This window comes from Podarcis filfolensis (genome assembly GCF_964270895.1).
Source record: "Podarcis filfolensis genome assembly, chromosome: 11".
Classification (NCBI taxonomy): Eukaryota; Metazoa; Chordata; class Lepidosauria; order Squamata; family Lacertidae; genus Podarcis; species Podarcis filfolensis.
In genome coordinates, this window is record NC_139613.1 from 43,105,262 (window position 1) to 43,125,113 (window position 19,852).

The 19,852-nt window shown below is 40.8% G+C and overlaps 2 protein-coding genes across 4 annotated transcripts in view; one reads left to right on the plus strand and one right to left on the minus strand.

Moving 5' to 3' along the window:
• ATG12 (autophagy related 12) lies at positions 1–3,861 on the minus strand (the record flags this gene model as incomplete). Its single annotated transcript, XM_083577233.1, has 4 exons — positions 1–700; positions 1,435–1,497; positions 2,737–2,873; positions 3,663–3,861. The coding sequence occupies 4 exons, from the start codon at positions 3,859–3,861 to the stop codon at positions 641–643; spliced, it is 459 nt and encodes a 152-aa protein (XP_083433359.1). The 3' UTR covers positions 1–640.
• The window catches only part of AP3S1 (adaptor related protein complex 3 subunit sigma 1), a 23,607-nt gene continuing 7,140 nt past the window's right edge, over positions 3,386–19,852 (plus strand). Inside the window, exons 1-6 of one of the 3 annotated variants that reach the window (XM_083577218.1) lie at positions 3,990–4,283; positions 7,762–7,853; positions 9,338–9,449; positions 12,602–12,673; positions 15,680–15,787; positions 18,343–18,384. In XM_083577218.1, the coding sequence (XP_083433344.1) occupies positions 4,215–4,283; positions 7,762–7,853; positions 9,338–9,449; positions 12,602–12,673; positions 15,680–15,787; positions 18,343–18,378 (489 nt within the window). In that variant the 5' untranslated portion in view covers positions 3,990–4,214 and the 3' untranslated portion in view covers positions 18,379–18,384. Of the gene's footprint in view, positions 3,505–3,989; positions 4,284–7,761; positions 7,854–9,337; positions 9,450–12,601; positions 12,674–15,679; positions 15,788–18,342; positions 18,385–19,852 lie in introns of those variants that run through there. The other 2 variants (XM_083577217.1, XM_083577216.1) reach the window with 2 other exon arrangements.

The following is a 19,852-nucleotide window of genomic DNA, read 5'->3' on the forward strand; positions in this document are numbered from 1 at the left end:
TTTGTTAAATGATAACCTTTATTCTCAAAGCTGCCCAATATTCCTACATTTATATTTCTGCATTTCATTGTATATACTTTGTTGTGTAGTGAACAAGGGGAAGGAAGGAGATTAGTTGGGAGGGCTGCTGCTTGAGAAACACCATCCTAAAGTCTCTTTGGGACTACAGATTCCAAAGTTAAATCCCAGCAACTGTGTCTAAAACAAATAGTCATAAGAAAATGTAACTATTTTATGCATGTACAGATACTTCAGTTGCCCATCTACAATAAATATCCTAAAAGGGAGGCTGTAAACTTCCATGAAGCCTGATGAAATAATGATCCATGCACTCTCCAAGTCAGGAGATAGTATCCTTTCAAAACAAGTCCTGCAGCAAGGACAGGCAGCTCAGCTGTACAGATGGCACACACACAATTATTTGCACAAAGCAAGTGATCAAATTAAGAAAATGGAAGCCGGGAGGCTACGTAGTTCTTGTATTTATCTCCTATACTGACAAGTAGAGAAAATAGGGAGAATAAAGTGAACTCCATGGGTAACAATGCAGACATTTCTTCAGTTTGTCCCTGGGGAATGTTTCTGAAGATCTTTATAGCCCATTCATTTTCTAAGAATCCAAGCACTTGTAGCTCCTAATTCATCCCCAGGCCTGAGATTTACAATAATGCAGTACAAGCTTGCCATCACTTCCAAAACACTGCAACAGAACAAGAAACAGAGGAGTTAAACAAATTTAATATTTAATTAAACCTATAAACTGTTGGGTCGCAATTATACAGCCTAATACATAAAGTGTCAACATTCTACTGAAGGTTTCTTATGAAATGCTGCCACCTGTTGACAACATACTTTGAAAGTTACATGCTGCATTTGCTACAGCAGACATGGAGTGAAATGGTAATCAAACTGAAACATGTTACAGAGCAATCCAGACTGCAGAGCAGGCAGTGAGACTCACTGAACCACTGCTGCATTTGGAAGGGCAGGTAAAAGCCTGCTCTGGGCTATGCCAGCCTGAAGCTGGTAAAGCACTGCATCCTTCATTGGGCCCAAGTAGAGCTGGCTAATGGATTCCAGGCTGGCTCAGCCACATTCCCTCCCTCTCTGGAATACCCTTTTATGGATTGATACTAGTAGGACTGTCCTTTTAGTGGGTGGAACAGAGAGCTCTGTGCCGGTGAAGTTGTTCTGGGCAGGGCAACCTTTGCCTTAACCAAACAATTGAATGGTGCCCTTAGTTCAGGCATAGGCAAACTCGGCCCTCCAGATGTTTTGAGACTACAATTCCCATCATCCCTGACCACTGGTCCTGTTAGCTAGGGATGATGGGAGTTGTAGTCCTAAAACACCTGGAGGGCCGAGTTTGCCTATGCCTGCCTTAGTTTCTAATGCAAAGAAGAGAAAAGGAAATACTTAGAAGCTGTGAATTACCTCATATAGTGTTCCAACTTCCTGGTCTGGTGAAGGAGCAAAAGATTGATTCACATAAATAAACTGTATGAGAAAGAGATACTTGGTAAGTTTTAAAGGAAGTTACTCTGTTTAAACAGAAAAGTTTTATCAGACAATATTCTCTCCCGTGTTACCTCAGCATCCTGTCACTGCAATTACAGGGCTAAGAGAAGAACAGTCTACAGCCAGCTATAAGCTGAAGGTTCAACAAGGGCAAAGAACCCAAGAATCATAGAATTGTTAAGTTGGAAGGGATTCTGAGGGTCATCTAGTCCTGCAAAGGCAGGAATCTCAACACGCTTCCCTCATCCAATTTAAACTATACTGGGCCCTGCTAAGCTTTGCAAATGTGTTAGCAGTTTTATTGCTGCACCACTATGAGGAATAGGTCCATTAGTTTTATTGTTAAAAGGAGGAAGCCAGTCTACCCATATTTACTGGCCTGAGGACTTAAGAGTTGACAGGAGTTTGCTCCTCCTCCAGCCCACCTCCAGCTCATAGCTACTTGAAGTCCTTTGATAACAGGAGTAAAAGAAAAGATAACTTGCCATCAGGATAACTGCTTGGCCACAACCGAAGCTCCTTTATGGATAGTTGCTAAGTGGCTATTTGTTAAAGCTTTGCAGGAAAGCTGGATTGGATATGAGTCCAACTATGTTTGGTGTTCATGGCTCTTGATCAAACATTGTGAGTAGTGATTCAATATTAAAATATTCAGTTTCAACACAACAATCATTTCAGAACTGGGTTAGCATTTGTGAACTAAAACCACTGCTAGTATATAACATGTGGCTACTTTTGCACCCATACAACCATTTCATCTAACATCTGTTTTCTCATAGTTCAAGTTTAATAGCTTCTATATTTCTCTGTCTTTTGTCATTTTTGAAAACAGCATAAATGTATAGCTGGAACCGCAATCATTCCCTTGAAGATGCCCGCATTACATTTAGTTTCAAGTTACATCCACTCAGGATCTCAGCTCAGCCTAGATTTAATGAAACCGATAGAGGTAATTCAAAATATCTAAAGCCATTATTCTACTACTATGAGAAATAACCTTGGAAAAGCTTACCCATGTGCATGGTAGTAAACTTCCAAATAGATTTGGGGATTCAGAACTCATCAAGTATATATTTTGGAGATAGGTGGGGACAAACCAGAGGGAATATTTGGTGCCTTCAATTCCTACTTGTAAGCTTCCCAGCAGCATCCTACTCTGATTCAGCTCTTACCGATGGCTCTTATATTCCTAAATAGGGAAGTGAGGACATCACATACCAGCTGTTCTGAGGCCACTAGTTTGAGAAACTTTTTGATGAAGTCAATAAGGGCTTGGATTGTGCGCGTTCTCTCTACTGCCCATTTCTTGGTTTTCATTATAGGGGTATCCCCAACAGCCTTGAGCAAAACATCAACTAGAAAGCAGAGAACATTGCAAATGAGAACAAATAGAAACACAGCAGAATATGTCACTGAAATATACTGAAAGAAAATCAATAAAATGTAGGAAACAGATAAGGAGAAATGCAACAGAATAATTTGCAAAAATCTTATAATTGTAGAATTTATATACTTAATATACTGCTGCTGAGCCCTTGAGGTACAGCAGGATATACATACATGGGTGCAGCTGGGGAGAAAAGCTGTGTCCCCAAAGCAAGCAAATAAATAAAAAGACTTAACTAAAAGTAGAAATTGTAAAGATTTTGAGATTTTTCTGAACATATGGGGTCAAAAGAAAGTAATTTAAAACAACTATTGTTGAGACGTTTCCGTCTGAATCCGCTAGACAGAGCCAGAGGGAGGTGGGTCCTGCCCACCCCTAACGTAACTAAAATTCTAATAATAATTTATTATTTATACCCCGCCCATCTGGCTGGGTTTCCCCAGCCACAATGGGCAGCTCCCAATCCTGGCTACACCCACGTATATATACAATAATATTTCTTAATACGGGTGTCATTTATTGGTGGGGAACCAGAAGAAATCATTTGATTCATGGAGGCCTGGGGCGCAGAGCAAGATCAACGGAAGCACAACTGGCAGGTAAGAGGGACAACAGATCGAGACCTTTCAGAAACTTGACAGCACAGCGTGAGCCCTCAGCCGTTCAGGGAGGCCTGCGATACCTGCCTCGGGCGACCAATACGACCCTCCCTCCCTCCCTTTCGGGGCGTCGGCCCTTTCGCGACCCGCCCGTTTACTTTTCTTCCTGGCGTCTCCCGCAGGTTCCTCGGTCACCGGGGAAACGGCCGAAGCGGGAGCCGACTCCAGCACCCCCAGCGTAGGCCCGGCCCCGCCCTCCGGGGCATCTTCGCCCCCTTCACCCCGGCCGCCCTCCTGAGGCGAGAAAGGAGCGGCGGCAGCACCGGGCTGCTCCTGCTCCTCGCCCAGCTCCGACATAGCAACGAAACAGCGGAAGCAGCATCCCCAGCGGCGCTCGCTTTCATAGGCTCCTACCGGGGGCACGTGACCGCGCCGCCGCCGCTTTGTCCCTCGCGCGCTTCCGTCCTCGTACTTCGCGTCAGTCAGATGACCGTTTCTCTTCCCCGTTCCCCCCCCCCCTTCTAATCTCGTCGTCACGTGAGCGAGGAGCGGTTCCAGCGCCTGTGGTGTCTTTCGGTAGAGGCGAGTTTTTTGGGGGCCGGAGTCGCGGGCCTCGGACTGGGGGAGGCGCAGGACTCCCCCCCAACCGCCTCTCCCCCCCACCCGCCTCTCTCTTTCGGCTCTTCAGCAGCAGCTGCTCCTCCCTCACCATGATTAAAGCCATCCTGATATTCAACAACCACGGCAAGCCGCGGCTCTCCAAGTTCTACCAGCGCTATGTGAGTGGGGGCGAGGAGAGAAGAGGAAGGGGCGGGCCAGCGGGCCGGACTCGGTGGCGTGGCTGTGGCGGGGGAGCTCCTTGCGAATGGGGTGGGGCGCCGTCGGTTCCCTTGGCGCCGCGAGGCAGGTGGCCTCTTCCCTCAGGAGGCGCCCTTCGCTCTGGCGGCTCCAGTCCAGAGAGACATATATTCCTCTCTTCCCCTATGGCTTACTTTCAGGGAAAGCACTCTGCACATGTTCTCTGTGCCGGATTTAAGCTAAACAATCTATAGCTTAGTGCCCCACTCTCTTGCCTCCCCCCCAAAAAAATTAAAGGAAAAAAACCTGGATGTACATTTCCAAAATATAAGATAAAAATCAAATAAAATAAAACCTACATACAGCAACAGTGGTTTGTGTTGTGTAGGCTCCTATGGTGTAAGTAATGGGCCCCGCCTGCTAACCTGCTCCCTAAAATATCACTGGTTTGCTCATTTCTATATCAATTACTTTGATAAAATACATATTTTGTTATGTGCGGTTTAGATACTTATTAGGTCCATAAATTACCATATAGCATATATTCAACACAAAAAGCAGCGACAATTTGTTGTTGACATAGGACAGATGGACATATAAAGGGCCCCATTACCTTCAGTAGCTTAGGGCCTCATCAAACCTAAATCCGGCCCTGGTTCTCTCACTCTCTTCTTGGCATTTCTTCTCTCTCCCCCCCCCCCCCCGGTGTTGGCACTGGCCCTTTCAAGCCACGCTGCCAACTTGAATAAGATAATGGGGAGGTGGGGGTGAGCAGGTAAGCCCTGCCTCATGATGTGGCACACGCACACCATTGGAATGGCAATGCTCATCCACTTGGGGGGTAGGTTGCGAAGGGGCCTCAGTCCCTATGAGTTGGCTCCTGTGCTCTGCATCACCTGCCGACCATATCCTGGCCTCCAGGGGCTGAAGAATTACTGGCTCGTAATAACCCACCATCGCAAGCATGCCTTGTGAGAAGTTAGGTCACCGGGTCATCAGGCTTGTGACGACAGCAGTGGCTCTCCAGGTCTGTGACAAGTGCCTTCTTTTTAATGGAGATATAAGAGCATGATGTGTCACCCACTAGAGGTAACAACCCTCCCAGTGCCTTAGCTATGGAGGGGAGGGGGGCTAACTGGGGTTTTTTTTGCCCCTAGTGAAGTCTCCAGAGGGGTGCCATTGAGGCTCCCAGCCTGTGTGTGTACACAGCTTGTGTACACAAGTGCGCATAGGGGGTGCCAAGATAGGTCTTTGACCCGGGTGAAATAAAGCCTAGTTTCACCCTGACTCCTCTCCTAATGTCCTGTGCAAAACAAACATTGCCATCACCTGAGTTACAATTGCCCACCATGAACAACCCAACCAGTGGTTTCATTTAGATATTAGATGATACTGGGGACAGTGTTGTCCCTAAAATGAGCTCCACCTATGCTTTTCAGTTCTGCATATCAAGACTAGTCTTAGTCCATGTAAGGGAAACAGCAATCCACCTTGTAGCCATACTGCAGGACTGAAGAGGCAAGGAATGTTCCATAGCTGTTGCCCATGGATCCGCAGGCACTCCAGAGGCCAAACACAAGTCCTTTGTATTGCTCTGCTTTCCTTTGGACCACATCAGAGAGGCCGAGAGAGGGGAGCCTTGTTATATGGGTGACCCAGAACCTCCATACACACTGTCCAGGCTTGTGCCCCTGGGAGATCACTTCAGTGCTGCTACCCAGCGGTTTGACTTTGCCCCCAAAGGCGAACTCTATTGTCTCTTGAGACAGACAGATGCCAACTACAGCAGCAACAACAATAGGAGATTGAATAGTAATGGTGAAGAAAGATAAATGTTGGTGGCACAGGAGGTTGTTTTGCTGTATTTCAGCACATTGGGCTGAGCGGGATGGGTAGGAGGATGGCAGCTCTAACGGTATTTTAGTGGGTAAGATGAGAAGCAGGTGATTATTGTTTGATGCAGAAGAGTTCTTATGTTGCCTGTTAGCTGATGCTTCCTTCTAATTAGTGACATGTGATACTCAGACAGGCTTTGGGGTTATGGTTGGTATTGATCCTGAACGGTTAGGAATTCAAAGTTTGTAGTGTTTGGCACTATTAAATACACACAGACAGAAAAGGTACTAAAAACTGGATGTTTGTTAGCAGGACAGAAATGTGTAGGGTATGTCACTTTTAAAGATTGCTTTCCGTATGACAAGAGGAAACATGGTGCTACCATTTCCAATCAGAAAATTTTGAGTATCCTTAAGTCTATTTTGTACTTGTGGTCATTCTGTTTGTGCTGTGTTTGCACATTGAAACTCATGTACATTTGCTATTCATGATGGTGTATTTGCCCGGGTTTTTTTAATACAAAGAAGTGTACTTGTAGAAAAGTTGTTACATGTCAACCCAAAGTGACTCTGAGTTGGTTCCTTTACTTGGTGATTGTCAGAGGGGAGAAGGATAGGATGAGAACTATGCTGTATAAAAATTGCAGAGCCACCATCCTTAGTAACTCCGAAAGTTCTTATTTTTTTTAGTCACTTTTAAATACTGCAAAAAGGTATTTATTTGCATAAGCAAAGCTCGTTTCTTGTGTTGTGCTAATATAGAAATATTGTAATGTGGTAGAGTTACAGAACAGCTTAGGTGAAGTAAGTGCAAAAAACTTGCCAAGAAGGATTTTTAAATGCACCTTGTGAAAGTTTAAGGGGCTAGGTACAAATCTGATGTTTGTGTCTGTCTTTGTGCACAGCATCTTGCTTAACATGATGATTTGACTATGCTTCAGAGGATGAATCTCTGTTTAGGTAGTCACTCAGCTTTGAGAGTTAAACTAGAGGGATAGCTGTGGTAGTGTTTTGCAATGACAACAATCTTAAGAGTTTTGTGGCACCTTAGACAAACAAATTTATTGAAAGTTGGTGTCATAATAAATTAGTCAGTTCATAAGGTGCCACAAAACTCTGATAATGAATTAGAAATGGAAAAAATGTGGCTGTGCAAAATATACTAGTTTTAATGTAGTGATTTATTGGAATCGGATCAGTTTGTGTGTAATAAATAATTTAGTTTAAATGCTACTCTTGCCCCAAAGCAAAATTGGAGATGCTAGTTGAATCCCCCCCCCCCCCGAAGAAATCAGTTTCAGCATTTCTGTATTACCCATTCAGAATAATAACTTATTTTCTCTTGCACTAGGAGGGAGATATTTCTGTATGTTGATATTTTGTCTATTTCTGAAACAATGTGCGGTATGGAACAGTACCAAGGGTGTGTTTGCATGTGTGTGGGTGGGTGTGGGTGTGGGTGTGGGTGGGTGTGTATATACATTATATATCCCTCCTAAAATGTTGCACCAGAATTGTTACTTAGAGAACATAGTACTGGATAGGGATGGATCAGTGCTTATGTTATCCAACTGTATTTAGAAATATAGATTGTTTAACTACCCAAGTCTCTTTTCCTCCCCAGAGTGAAGATACACAGCAACAAATTATCAGAGAAACATTTCATTTAGTCTCAAAACGCGATGAAAATGTCTGTAATTTCCTAGAAGGTGGCTTGTAAGTATCCTGAATTGTATTCACAGTTGTTAAAATAAAATATGAAGGTGGTGAAAAGTGTCCCACTTTAAAGACTTGGCATATCAACGTTATTTTGATTTTGTACAAGTCCAACATCAAAACCTATGACATTTCCTGTAAAATGTTTAGGCTTGGAAGACAATGTGCATATTCTGCTGTGATGCTTACTTATTTGATGGTGGCCAGAATTGTCACTGGTGTCATAGGGTTGTATGGAGTGTTAGAGGAAGGGTAATGCCTCTGGTGGGGTACACGTGCTCCTTCTGGGGCAGTTTCTCCACCTTTGGTCCCCATCTTGCACTCAGCTCTCACCTGTGATTCCTAGAAGCTGTCAGCATGCAACAGCTGCCACACTCTGGGAGATGGCTTTGATTAGCCGGCTAAACCCAGGTGCAGATCTTCTAGGATTCAAGGTCCCTTACTTTGTTAGCAAGCACACGTTGTTGCATTAGGACCACCGCTCTCAGCTTAATACACTGAGATATGAATGGTCCTTTTGTTTGCCTGTCCCTTTGCATATGCCCAAAGTACTCCAGTAAGTCTCTACTTAGCTGTAGCTTTCTGTTTTGCCTGAACTGGCAAAACCAGCTTTAGAAGAAGGCATATATACATTCTTATCTGGTGTTGTTGTTCATTTGGGTAGTTACCCTTTTCAGTACCAGTGTAGGTCGATGTTTGTACATTATCTGTTATATTGTACATTGCAATGTTTATACATTTTATATGATAGAGTCTTTATTATGAGGAGCCTACTGATTTAAATGGTTTTGACTTTAATGTGTTTTATTTATTTGACAACATGTATGTACTGTTTGATTGTAATAAAACCATCAGAATGGTTTACCAAAATACCCAATACAATTATCAGTAAAAGAAATCAAGAACAAATATTCAAAACATGCAAAAAATAATTAAACTCAACAGCAAGCTAAAACCAGATTAAAACACATGACATGGATGCATGTCTGGATAGGCTTGCCTAAAGTAAAATGTTTGTAGCAGGTGTTGAAAAGACTACAGGGAAGATGCTTGCCCCACGTCAACAGGCAGGGAGTTCCAAAGTGTGGGTGCTGCCACACTAAAATACAGATTTCTTAAAAGTGCAGAATGTGTGTTATGTGGCATTTGTAACAGTGCTAGTTATCCAGATTGAAGTGGCTGAGGGGCCATATATGAAGTAAGGCAGTCTTGCAGGTATCATAGAATTGGAAGGGATCTCAAGGGTCATCTAGTCCAACCCCCTGCAATGCAGAACACACACAGTCTCGACACAGTTCCCTATCAAATTTGGGACCATACTGGACCCTGGTTAAGCTTTGCAATGTGCTAGCAGTTTTATTGCTGCACCACTAGGGGGAGAGGTCCCCAATTTTACCTGCTATTTTAAAAAATGTTGTAGCTGCTAACAAATGCAACTTGGAATGTTGCAGTTAATTGTTAACGTTGATCTTGTTTTGTTTTAGATTAATAGGTGGATCTGACAACAAATTGATATACCGACATTATGCCACATTGTACTTTGTCTTCTGTGTTGATTCTTCAGAAAGTGAACTTGGCATTTTAGATTTAATACAAGTAAGTAATTTATAGAGGAATTTGTATGTTTTTGTCCTGTTATTTTTCTTTATTTTATCTACTAATAAAGAAATAAATCTACAATGTCCATCATTAGATGTAAGGTAATGAGATAAGTGTTTATTCCGCTAAAATTATTTTGGGTGAACTATTGTCTAAACTGACCTGTGTATTTGCTTGCCTGTAAGACTTGACATGCCTCTATATAGTAATACTGACAATATTTCTCAATACTAAGTATTAATACTTGTATGGGGAGGAAATTATTAACAGTGGCCACACTATTGTATGTTTTGCTTCCAGTATTGGTGCTAGGAAGCTGATTGGGAGCTAAGTTTCTTACTTTGAACAGAAGCTCACTTGGATTGGATTGGCTGTGGAGAACCACTCTTAGAACAAAATATTGCCTGCATGTAACAACAGCTTGGAAAATAAAATATATTTCCCCTGGAAATGAGGCACTAGGTTTTCATGATATGCAAAAATAATCATTTCTGAAAGTGTTTCTCTTGCTATTCATTTTGTGTACATATGTAATCTGTGGTAATCAAGTGGTGTGTGTTTTTGTAACTTCTCAAACCTATTCCTAAGGCAACTGTGTGCATGCTTGGGAGTAAGACCTACTGAACTTAGTGGAATGTACTTCTGAATAAACATATATAGAACTGTGCTGCAGGCTTATTCTTTAGAAATGTGTTAGATATATAAGAAGTCAGCAGTACAGGATGTGACTGTTTAACAGGGCTGCGTTTTGATAAATACAATCTGAGTCAGGACCATTCTGGTGATGTGGCTACAGTGGGAAGACATGGAAAACAAGTAAATGCTATATTGCTCCCTGTTTGCAAGCCTGTTTTCAGCCTGCAGAGCTGTTATCAGGCTAAAATGCCACTTTTTATGCTTAATTTTAATTAGTTAAAGGAGGGGCGCATTCCATTTTGTTCCACAAGAGGGTGTCCTACCACAGCAAAACAAAAGGCTAGCTGTAGTGTGGCACTCATTGTCCAAGTTTGAAAGTTTGAAATGACTCTGGAAATTTTGGTTGTAGTACATACCCAGGGAAGCTTGCCCGGCGCCTTCATTACATATCTTTAGGTACCAAGCAAAAACATTCCCAGGTCTTGGACTTGCTAAACAATCTATGGTCTTTTAAACTGTGTGTTTGGGGCAGGATGTTAGGGATTTTTTGGTCATTATGGTATGTATTTTTGTGTTCTGACATTGTAAACCACCCTGTGATCTTTGGATGAAGGTCAGTATAGAAATTTAATAAGAATAACTATAACATAACAAAAGTAGTCATAAACAATAAATAAAACATTTAAAAATACAAAACCAAACTGAATAATCTTCACATAAATCACAACAAAATCTAAAATAAAGATACAAAAAGAACAGCAGCAACCCTCCCCCGAAACCCCCCCCAGTCTGCTCATGTTATGATGCTATGTAACCTTGTACAAACATGTTTTTATTAATTTTAATATTTTGTTAGCAAAGAGAATCCATTCAGTAAGCTTGAGTTCAGAAATTTGTTCACTTTATAAATATATTTATGGGTGTCTCTCAGGAAAAATCCGTATACAGCTGTACTGGGTAACCTATTGTGCTTACTTAGAAAGGAAAGTCTAGGACTTTTCATATATGAGATGCATTCTAGGATAATCCTCAGGATGGGCTTAATCCGTCATGCCAAATATCCCTGCTCCCATCATGCTTCAAAATGCTTAAATTTGGTGAGGCTGAAAGCTGGGGGTAAACTAGGAAAGGAAGCAAGGGCAGTGTTGTTGATGGGCAAAACTAAAACCTTAACCCATTACTTCCAGGTCTACAGTGTAGCTCCTAAAAATGGTTCATGCAGCCTGTCAGTGCAGATGGTTTAACTGATAGAAATAAGAGTTTATAGCAATAGAGAATGAAGTAAAGTTCCACTGAACTCTAGGGGATCATACGATCATTTCTATTTATCTAGATTGTTTTAATTAAAAGGAATGTAATCAGTGCTATTTTTCTAGAAACAGAGGTGCCAGAACTCACCATAAACACCTCCCTTGTTTTCTTATAATAGCAATGGCACTCACCTGAGAGGTGCCAGAAATGAGTTCTGGCAAGTTCTGGCTGAAAGAAAGCCCTGGTTGTAATATACCTTGAAGCTTGGTAACCCCAACTTCCTCTTTTTGGTGCATATATAATGCATTTTTTCCCTCACCGCTTTCCCCTTGTACTGAAGGTTTGTATTTCTTACTATTAAAACATTCTGGCAAAATTTAAAACGGCAATATTTGAAAGCAGGAAGAAAATCATTTTGATAGGTGCCACCCTGGTCCACTAGGAGACATTTAGTGATTTCAGGTGAAAATATTTTCTACCTAAAATTGTTCCCTTATGTTTGGGAGTCCAGTTGAGGCAAATGTCTAGCTTTAATGAACTCTGTTGCTCTTTCCCAGAACATTTTTATATGTTTTGGTTGTATATAGTCAGTATAAATGCTGCTTTTAGTAATAGCCTTACTTAGTCATGAATTAAATAAAGTAAGTTTCTGTCTCCTTTTAAATGGATTAATCTGCGTGCATTGCTGCGTGTTTGTGGCAGAACATCATAGCTCCTAAATTGAAGCAGTATGAGGGTGCTGCTTGTATACTGCAAATGGCTCTAGCTTTAGCAGATAATAAAGCAACTGTCTAGAAATTTTAATGCGATGTTCAGGCAATGCCTGTCTCTTTGGGCAGATGAGACTAAATGTTAAATCGGTTAGTCTGCTCTCAAATCTGTTTTGTTGTCAGGTTAAGCATTTCAGCATGTCTGTGTAAACTGTGCCACAAAAATTTGATAGTAAAGCTTTCAGACCATAGTAACAGACACAGTGTGAAGTATTTAAAGTAATAAAGTGTGAATTTTGTTTGAAGCATGCTATGTTTGACTAAGGAACAGGAATGTCAAGCTGTCACATTAGTGAAGTTTGATCTTCAATAATGTACTTGGGACCTGCCAAGAGAATCCGCTGTGTTAACCCCACATGTTATACAGATACATTAAACTTCCATAATTCTTGATGGTCTTCTGTGTTCTGATTGCCACATTTACAGTTTGTCCATAATGGAATGATGGAGTTGCTATAAAACTTTGACCCCTTGCAAATTTTCTCCCCACAGGTATTCGTAGAAACGCTAGACAAGTGCTTTGAGAATGTCTGTGAACTGGATTTAATTTTCCATGTGGATAAGGTAGTGTGGTGAGCTGCTCTAACATGAATTCAAAGTATTCTGTTGACCAGAAAATCACATTCTTGTATCTGTCAGAATGGTAAACAGTCCCTTTCCTTGTTCAAATGTCATTTTATATTAGCTAGTCACTTTTTAACTGAATAAATTTACCCTGAGAAATGAATAGTAAAATTCACATGTATTTTCGAAAACATATTTGCAGTATTGCTTTTGTCAAGTCAAACCTCCTGACCTCCATTTTACTGATCTGCTATCCTACACATGGTTTCCTTGCCTTGAATACTGCAGACTTAACTTCTGAGAATTAACAATGCATACAATTGTGCTATAAAGAAAAAACTGGTGGTATACAGAAAACCCCTTGATTCCCTTGGCATATAGTCTTAATTCAGAATTGTAAGTTGCTTTTGACGTTTTCCTATCTGGTAGCTGTAGAAAAGCATGACTCAGGCTAGTGTATTGTCCATGGGAAGATAATTTTCCATGCAGAGAAGAACATATAGCTTAGGCAGTAAAAACAAAAAACAATTATAAGAAAATTGTGTGGGTTGAAAACTTAAAAGTACTTGCCCCACTCCTCCCCCACCCAAGTTGTACAGCAGCTTGATGCTTGTTGAGAGAATGAGGCAGTGGAGGGAATAAGCTGCTTAATTCTTCCATTAGGGAAAGAAACAACAGGCCAGAAGTTTCTGTAAAGAACATAAAATTGCTTTTAATGATTGTCAAGATTTCTTCCACATGAGCATGACTTCTATCTGCACTGCCAAGTTTATAATAACTTGCAGCGGAAAGGCAGTTGGTTAAAGATACTAGAAAACAACTTTTCTGAGTGCCTGAACTGAACTTGCTCCCTTGTATAGGGAATTTTTCCCCACCCTCCGGCTTCACTGTTTGACACCTCTTATAGTTCCTCTGAGGCTATTGTTACTTCTTCCAAGAAATTAGATGTGGACTAGAACAGTAAATGTCTGTTTATGAAGACTAGCACGCTCCCCCCAACTTTTTCCTATGGGATGTATTCCTCCTTACTAACAATTGCTAATTCGTCTCTACATCTGGGTTTGAAGGAGGATGAAAAAAATTGCCCTTCCAATTTTTAAGAACGTTTTTTTAAACACTCTTCCACCCTGCAGCCGAAATGTTTTCAGTGATGTGATTTCTGAGCAATCTAATATTTCTTTGCTTCCTAGGCTAAGTCTTATTCCCCAGTGGCTTATGCCTTCCCTCTTTTGTTGATTTCTGCAAATCTGTTCCTTGCCAAGGTATTTTGAAATAGGCAGAAAAACAGCTATTGGGATAAATCATGTAAACTAACTGCACTTACCCTGATTTGCGCAACTTCAGTGCACAGAGCCCTCACTGGAAATCATTGTCCTGGAATGTTCTGTGTAACTTATATATAGGCAGCTCCCCATTTATGCAGGGATTGAGTTCCGCCCTGCCCCCTTGCGGTGTCAAAAATGGTGTACGTATCAAGTGTCACGCACGGGCCGCAATGGGGACTTGCCTATACTGCATTTGAAATGCCAGAGTAGTTGCATATGTTGCACAGTAATGCTTGAAGCAGATATAATACCTGAAATATTGGTAACTGCAAAAAAATATTCAGCTGAATGCAATGTATGTTAGCCTGCAGTCAAAGCACCTGAAGGTTCTTGATTTTAATGATTTAATTTCAAATATTTTTGGATTATACAAGTGTGAGACCCCTTGTTTCATTTTACTGGAAAATTTTCAATGCGGCAGCTCCCTGAACTGGAGGATAGTATTTTATTTTTTAAAAAATCAGTTCTAATTTACATTGTGTTACGAGTTAAAAACATGTGCTGACAGTGTTCTGCAAACGTGGAAGCTTTTATAGATGAGGAAGAAATATCCAGTATGGAAAGCTGGTAAACATAGGATATATAGGCATCAATATGTAATCTTTATGCAACACTTGCGAACAATATTTATTTGAAGAGCCTCATAAAGGAGGTGTGCAGTTTTGTGTTGGATGATCTGGCAATCACACGTTTTCTACGTGTCTCTAACATTAAGTCCATAATATTTTAGCTGCATCTTATGAGCAACCAGTGTTACAGCTCTAACTTAAATGTTTGCTATGTTACTAATTTTACAAAGAAGAAAGGAATTTAAGAGCCTAACCCCTGCAATGCAGGAATCTCAACTAGATAATGCATGACAGATGGCCATCCAACCTCTGCTTAAAAACCACCAAGGAAGGAGAGTCCTCCACCTCTTGTAGGAGTCTGTTCCACTGTCAAACAGCTCTTACTGTCAGAAAGTTCTTCCTGATGTTGAGTCAGAATATCCTTTCTTGTAACTTAATCCATTGGTTCGAGTCCCACCCTCCAGAGCAGGAGAAAACAAGCTTGCTCCACCCTCCATATGACAGTCCTTTAGATGTTTGAAGATGGCTATCATATCTCCTCTTAGTCTTCTCTTTACTGCATGAAACATACTCAGTTACCTCAACTGTTCCTCATAAAGTTTGGTTTCCAGACCTTTTATCGTTTTAGTTCCCTTCTCTGCACATGTTCCAGCTTGTCAATATCCTTCTTCTATTTGTGAAGCTGCTTCTTCTTGCCTAAGTGAAGAACCGTACGTTTGTCTCTGTTGAAATTCGTTTTGTTAGGTTGGGCCCAGTTCTCCAATCTATCAAGGTCATCTTGAAACCCAATTCTGTCTTCAGTGTCAATGGCTATCCCTCCCAGTTTGGTGTCACCTGCAAATTTGATTAGCATCACCTCAGTTTCTTTGTCCTAATTGTTTATAAAGACATTGAACAACAACGGCCCAGGACAGAACCCCATGGTAACCAATTTGCTACTTTTTTCCAAGATGATGAGGAACCATTAGTGAGCACTCTTTGGGTTCGGTCAGACAGTTGGCTACAAATCTGCCTAATAGTTTCCTCATCCAGTCCACATTTCACCAGCCTCTCCACAATAATATTTGATTAATTTGCTTGCCTTTGTTTCTTTTGTCATTTTTTTTTTTTAGGTCCATAATATTTTGGCTGAAATGGTGATGGGCGGAATGGTTTTGGAGACAAATATGAATGAAATTGTCACCCAAATTGATGCTCAAAATAAATTGGAAAAGTCTGAGGTAAGAATGGAAAGAATTGAAGCCAATTGGAGCATGGTCACACAACCTGCATGATTTGAAACTGTCATGTATTGTTTAGTATTGCCTTATACTTAGCTACATGTACTGTTACAAATAAGCATTTAGTATGTAGCATGTTAAAGCCTTTGTTGATTGCTGAAGTAGCTGAACATCCCTTTTTCCTTCTACTGAACTCCCATCTGCCATTGGCCTCTGTGTATTGAAACATTTCTGAGCTTCCTTCAGTCAAGGCTTAATTTTGTGTTGATTTTTTAGAACACCCTATTGAAGGGTGTGTGCATGTTAAACAGAAATGAAACCTGTTAATAAAATGAGATGCTAGAGATTGCTAACCTGCATCCCTCCAGATGCAACTGAACTGCAGCTTCCATGATCTCTGACCATGAGCTGGTGCCTGTTCAGTAATATCTAGAGGGTCACTGTGGCCAAAGTGGCCAAAGAAGCTCGAGCAAGAAACAGATTAGCATGGCTAATCCTAGATTCTGAAGTGCTATCTAGTTCCACACTACAGAACTTGGTGAATTTGACATCTAGCGCCACTTCATCCTAGGAATGATTTCTTTTCCTTCCCAACAATGTAAGCCAGTATGTCTGGAGTTACACAACCAGAGTGTTAAACCAGTGGGCACCTAGAAATTGATATGGTATCTTGCCTTTCCCACAAATAATGATCTGGGGATTTAAAAGGCATAAACGGGGGGAAATCAGGTATTCTTATAGTCGAGCTAAATGACTGCATTTCAGTCTTTTTTAATTATTATTTTTTAAAATCAGTCCTGGAGAGCATCGCTTTAATGCTTTCCCCATGCTGTTCCTCCCCACTCCCCCACTACTGGAGGAGGAAAGTTGCTATGAGGGCAAATCCCTTCCTTTCCAGGGCAAATAGCTTCAGTCATGCATTTAATGTCTCATCTAGTTTCAATTCTTAGTCTCTTGTATATAAACAGGTGTGTCACACATTATCCTTCCTTGTGTTACTTACAAATGAAACTCATATTGCAACTAGTTTGCTCATAAAATTGAGAGGTGAGTTTCCTAGCAGTTTGTGTTGACCCTTCACATAGCTTTTGCAATTTGGTTGGACATTCTCCGTCCCTTTGCCCATCTTACGTACATTTAACACGAGCAGTAGAGCATTGGCTGAGAAGCACAGAAATTTGGTAGGTCATGAAACAGTGCATGGCACTATGCTAGATCTAATTCGTGAAAACTAGAATCTGACTTTAAATTATGCAGAACTGAGTTTCTACAGATGGTTCAAGAGAACTTGCCTAAATAAGCTGTTTATGCTTTTTTGAAGCACAGTTTAAAACAAAAGCCGAGGTTTAAATTATTGATCTGTAACTTGGACTGTCAAATAATTAATTCTCTCGAAGCAGGCCACTTAAGTGAAGTGGACAAGTTTAACCTCAATTTCCATTGTTTCATCTACTCAGCTTCTATTTTCTGTATAAAACTTGACAGGTAAATAATGGAAAAGTAATTAGATCATAGTGGCTTTATCTTCACTTAGAACCACTTCTTGTTACAACAAACACCAATTAAAAGAGTGGATAAAAAAAAGCAACGTAATCTCTGGAGAGACTAATTGGTCCTTTTTAAGCTATCTGGTATATTCTTTTGAAGAATTGCTTGTTAACATATCAACTCCTACTTCAACGAATCCAAAATATTTGCTTTGATCCAAAGTGCCCCTTCTGCTTGTGTGCAGGGTGTGTGTGTGTGTGTGTGTGTGTGTGTGTGTGTGTGTGTGATTCCTCTCAGCTCCAGCACCCCATGCTATTCCGGAGTGTCCTCTGACCCTCGGGTGCATTTTTAGGAAGTGTGAGTTGCAGTGGGAATAGGCGGAAGGGAAAGCCCTGGCGTGTGCTCAGAGCACTGCATGTGGCTCTTTGGATCCAAGTCATTAGTTCACCTATTTGTTTATCTCAATTGGTGTACAAAGCTCATTTTCCAAAAGTGAACAGAATTGGTTCTGGAAGCTGTAGATTTAATCTTCCTAGCACAGAACTTGGAAGACAATCCAAAGCAGTGCCAAGTTTGTTCAGCTTTTAAACAGTTTAGCCTCCAGTGCACAGCCCATTTCCCCCGGATGATTTTGTTACAAGTGAATAAGCCTGTTCCAGAGTAAATGGCTGCATTATTGCCTGAGAAATCAATGATTTTTAAAAACATGATAATGCTTGTTAGCTGAATTTGTAGGGCAGGATATGGAACAACAGCACCTTCTGCTTCTCTCTTTGCAAGCTATAAACAATTTTAGCTGTTAGTTTCTGATACCTGTTCACAGAAGCAGAAGTCGTGCCATTCACTCCAAAAGTCAGTAAGACTTCATTCAAGCCTTTGGTAAGAGAGTTTAGGATAAGGATTTGTCAGGCACTATCAGTGACATGGAAGGTGTCCTATATAAAAACTGGGATACTTGTGGTGTACTTGCAGTGTTCAGCTGGGTGTAAATTTGGTCGTTTAAGTCACTCCTCATATTTTCCAAACCACCTGATCTTTTCTAGTTCTTTCCATTCTTCTCTTTACAGACCTTTATCTTTCAGTCTCCCAGACAGGACAGGTAGATCCAGGTATTGCCAATTTTCAGAAAAAAAAATGTGCTTCTATAAAATAAAGGGAAAGCAAAATGATGTCAAAGGCAATAACTAAATTAGGCCAGACTCAAAAATTATGTGTTGATAAACCCATATTAGTCTTTGTAGCCTACTTTTTGTGCTAGTTTCCCTCATCTTTTATTGCCTGTAGTGTATTTACTAGATTGTCATTGACTTCATATATTTTTATTTTTACTTTCCCCTTTCATTAGTGTTCAACTTTAGAATTTATTATTTTTTATTAATGTAGCTTTATTATTTTATGCTCACATTACAAAGCAATCTGATTGTGCTAGTGCAACGTAATGCTTCTAATTGCTTATGCAATCAGAAGCAGAAATCAGGGTTGTGTGTTTCCTCTTCTCTGCTCCCCTTTGTTCCTTCTGGAGCATGGGTTTTACCATCTGACTTAACCATAACATAACTCTTAGGTCAGCTATTAAGTAAGGCTGTTTAGGCTTTCTTCTGAATGAGAATCTGAAACTAAGGTTCCGGGCTGATTTAAAATTCTGGATAAAGAGCAACCCTGGCTATCCTCAGTTATAATTAACATCACTGGTGATGTAACACTTAAACATGGATAATGCCACAAGGACTTCATACTCTTGAAAGGAGGCAGAGTAGCAGCACATCATCTCATGAACCACTTCCAATTGCTTTAAAAAAGTTTGCAAGGACTATTGACCCCCAATTACAAATGCAGTAATACAAATTGAATATTTTAAGTTTTGCAGAATAAACTTTATTGGTGTGGAAGCATGGATAATCCCAAGGGTAGGGTTTGAATTTAGTGGAGCTTCTGCTCACACTTGCAGATAGCGACTTGGATTTCTGCCATCATGTGGCATTGAGAACTATCCTAGAGGGTTGTCTGACCCTTGGGAATGACTTTTAGGGGGCTGCAGCAGGAAGGAGGTGGGTAAGCCACAGTCCATGGTCAGAATGTTCTTCTTAAGTAAGTGTGATGCTTCAAGGAAGGAATTTTCCATTTTTAACTTGTGAGGTAATAGTGTTAGAGATGAAGTGCTACCAGATGAAGCTATCAAAATTAGCTGCTTGTGTATTTTCAAGCCAGTGCCAAAAATGAATCTTAGAAGTGCGTGTTTTTAAAAGGTAGCTAACATTCAGGAAACAAAAATCAACCCCATGCTGTATTGTGCATGGATGCATGAATTAAATAAATAGCCCCACTGCCAGTTGAATTGAGCTGTAATGGTACATCTTGCAAACATAGTGCAACTAATTTGTATTATTTTAATTTACATAGAGATATTCTATGATTCTGTGCTTTAACTGAGATTCTTGCATTGCAGGGGGTTGGACTAGATGACCCTTGGGGTCCCTTCCAACTCTGCAATTCAGCGAGTCTTACGATTTTGAGAACTAAAAATTTAAAAGAAATTTCAAGCAGTCAAAACTTGGGGAAATTAAAAACCAGTCAGAG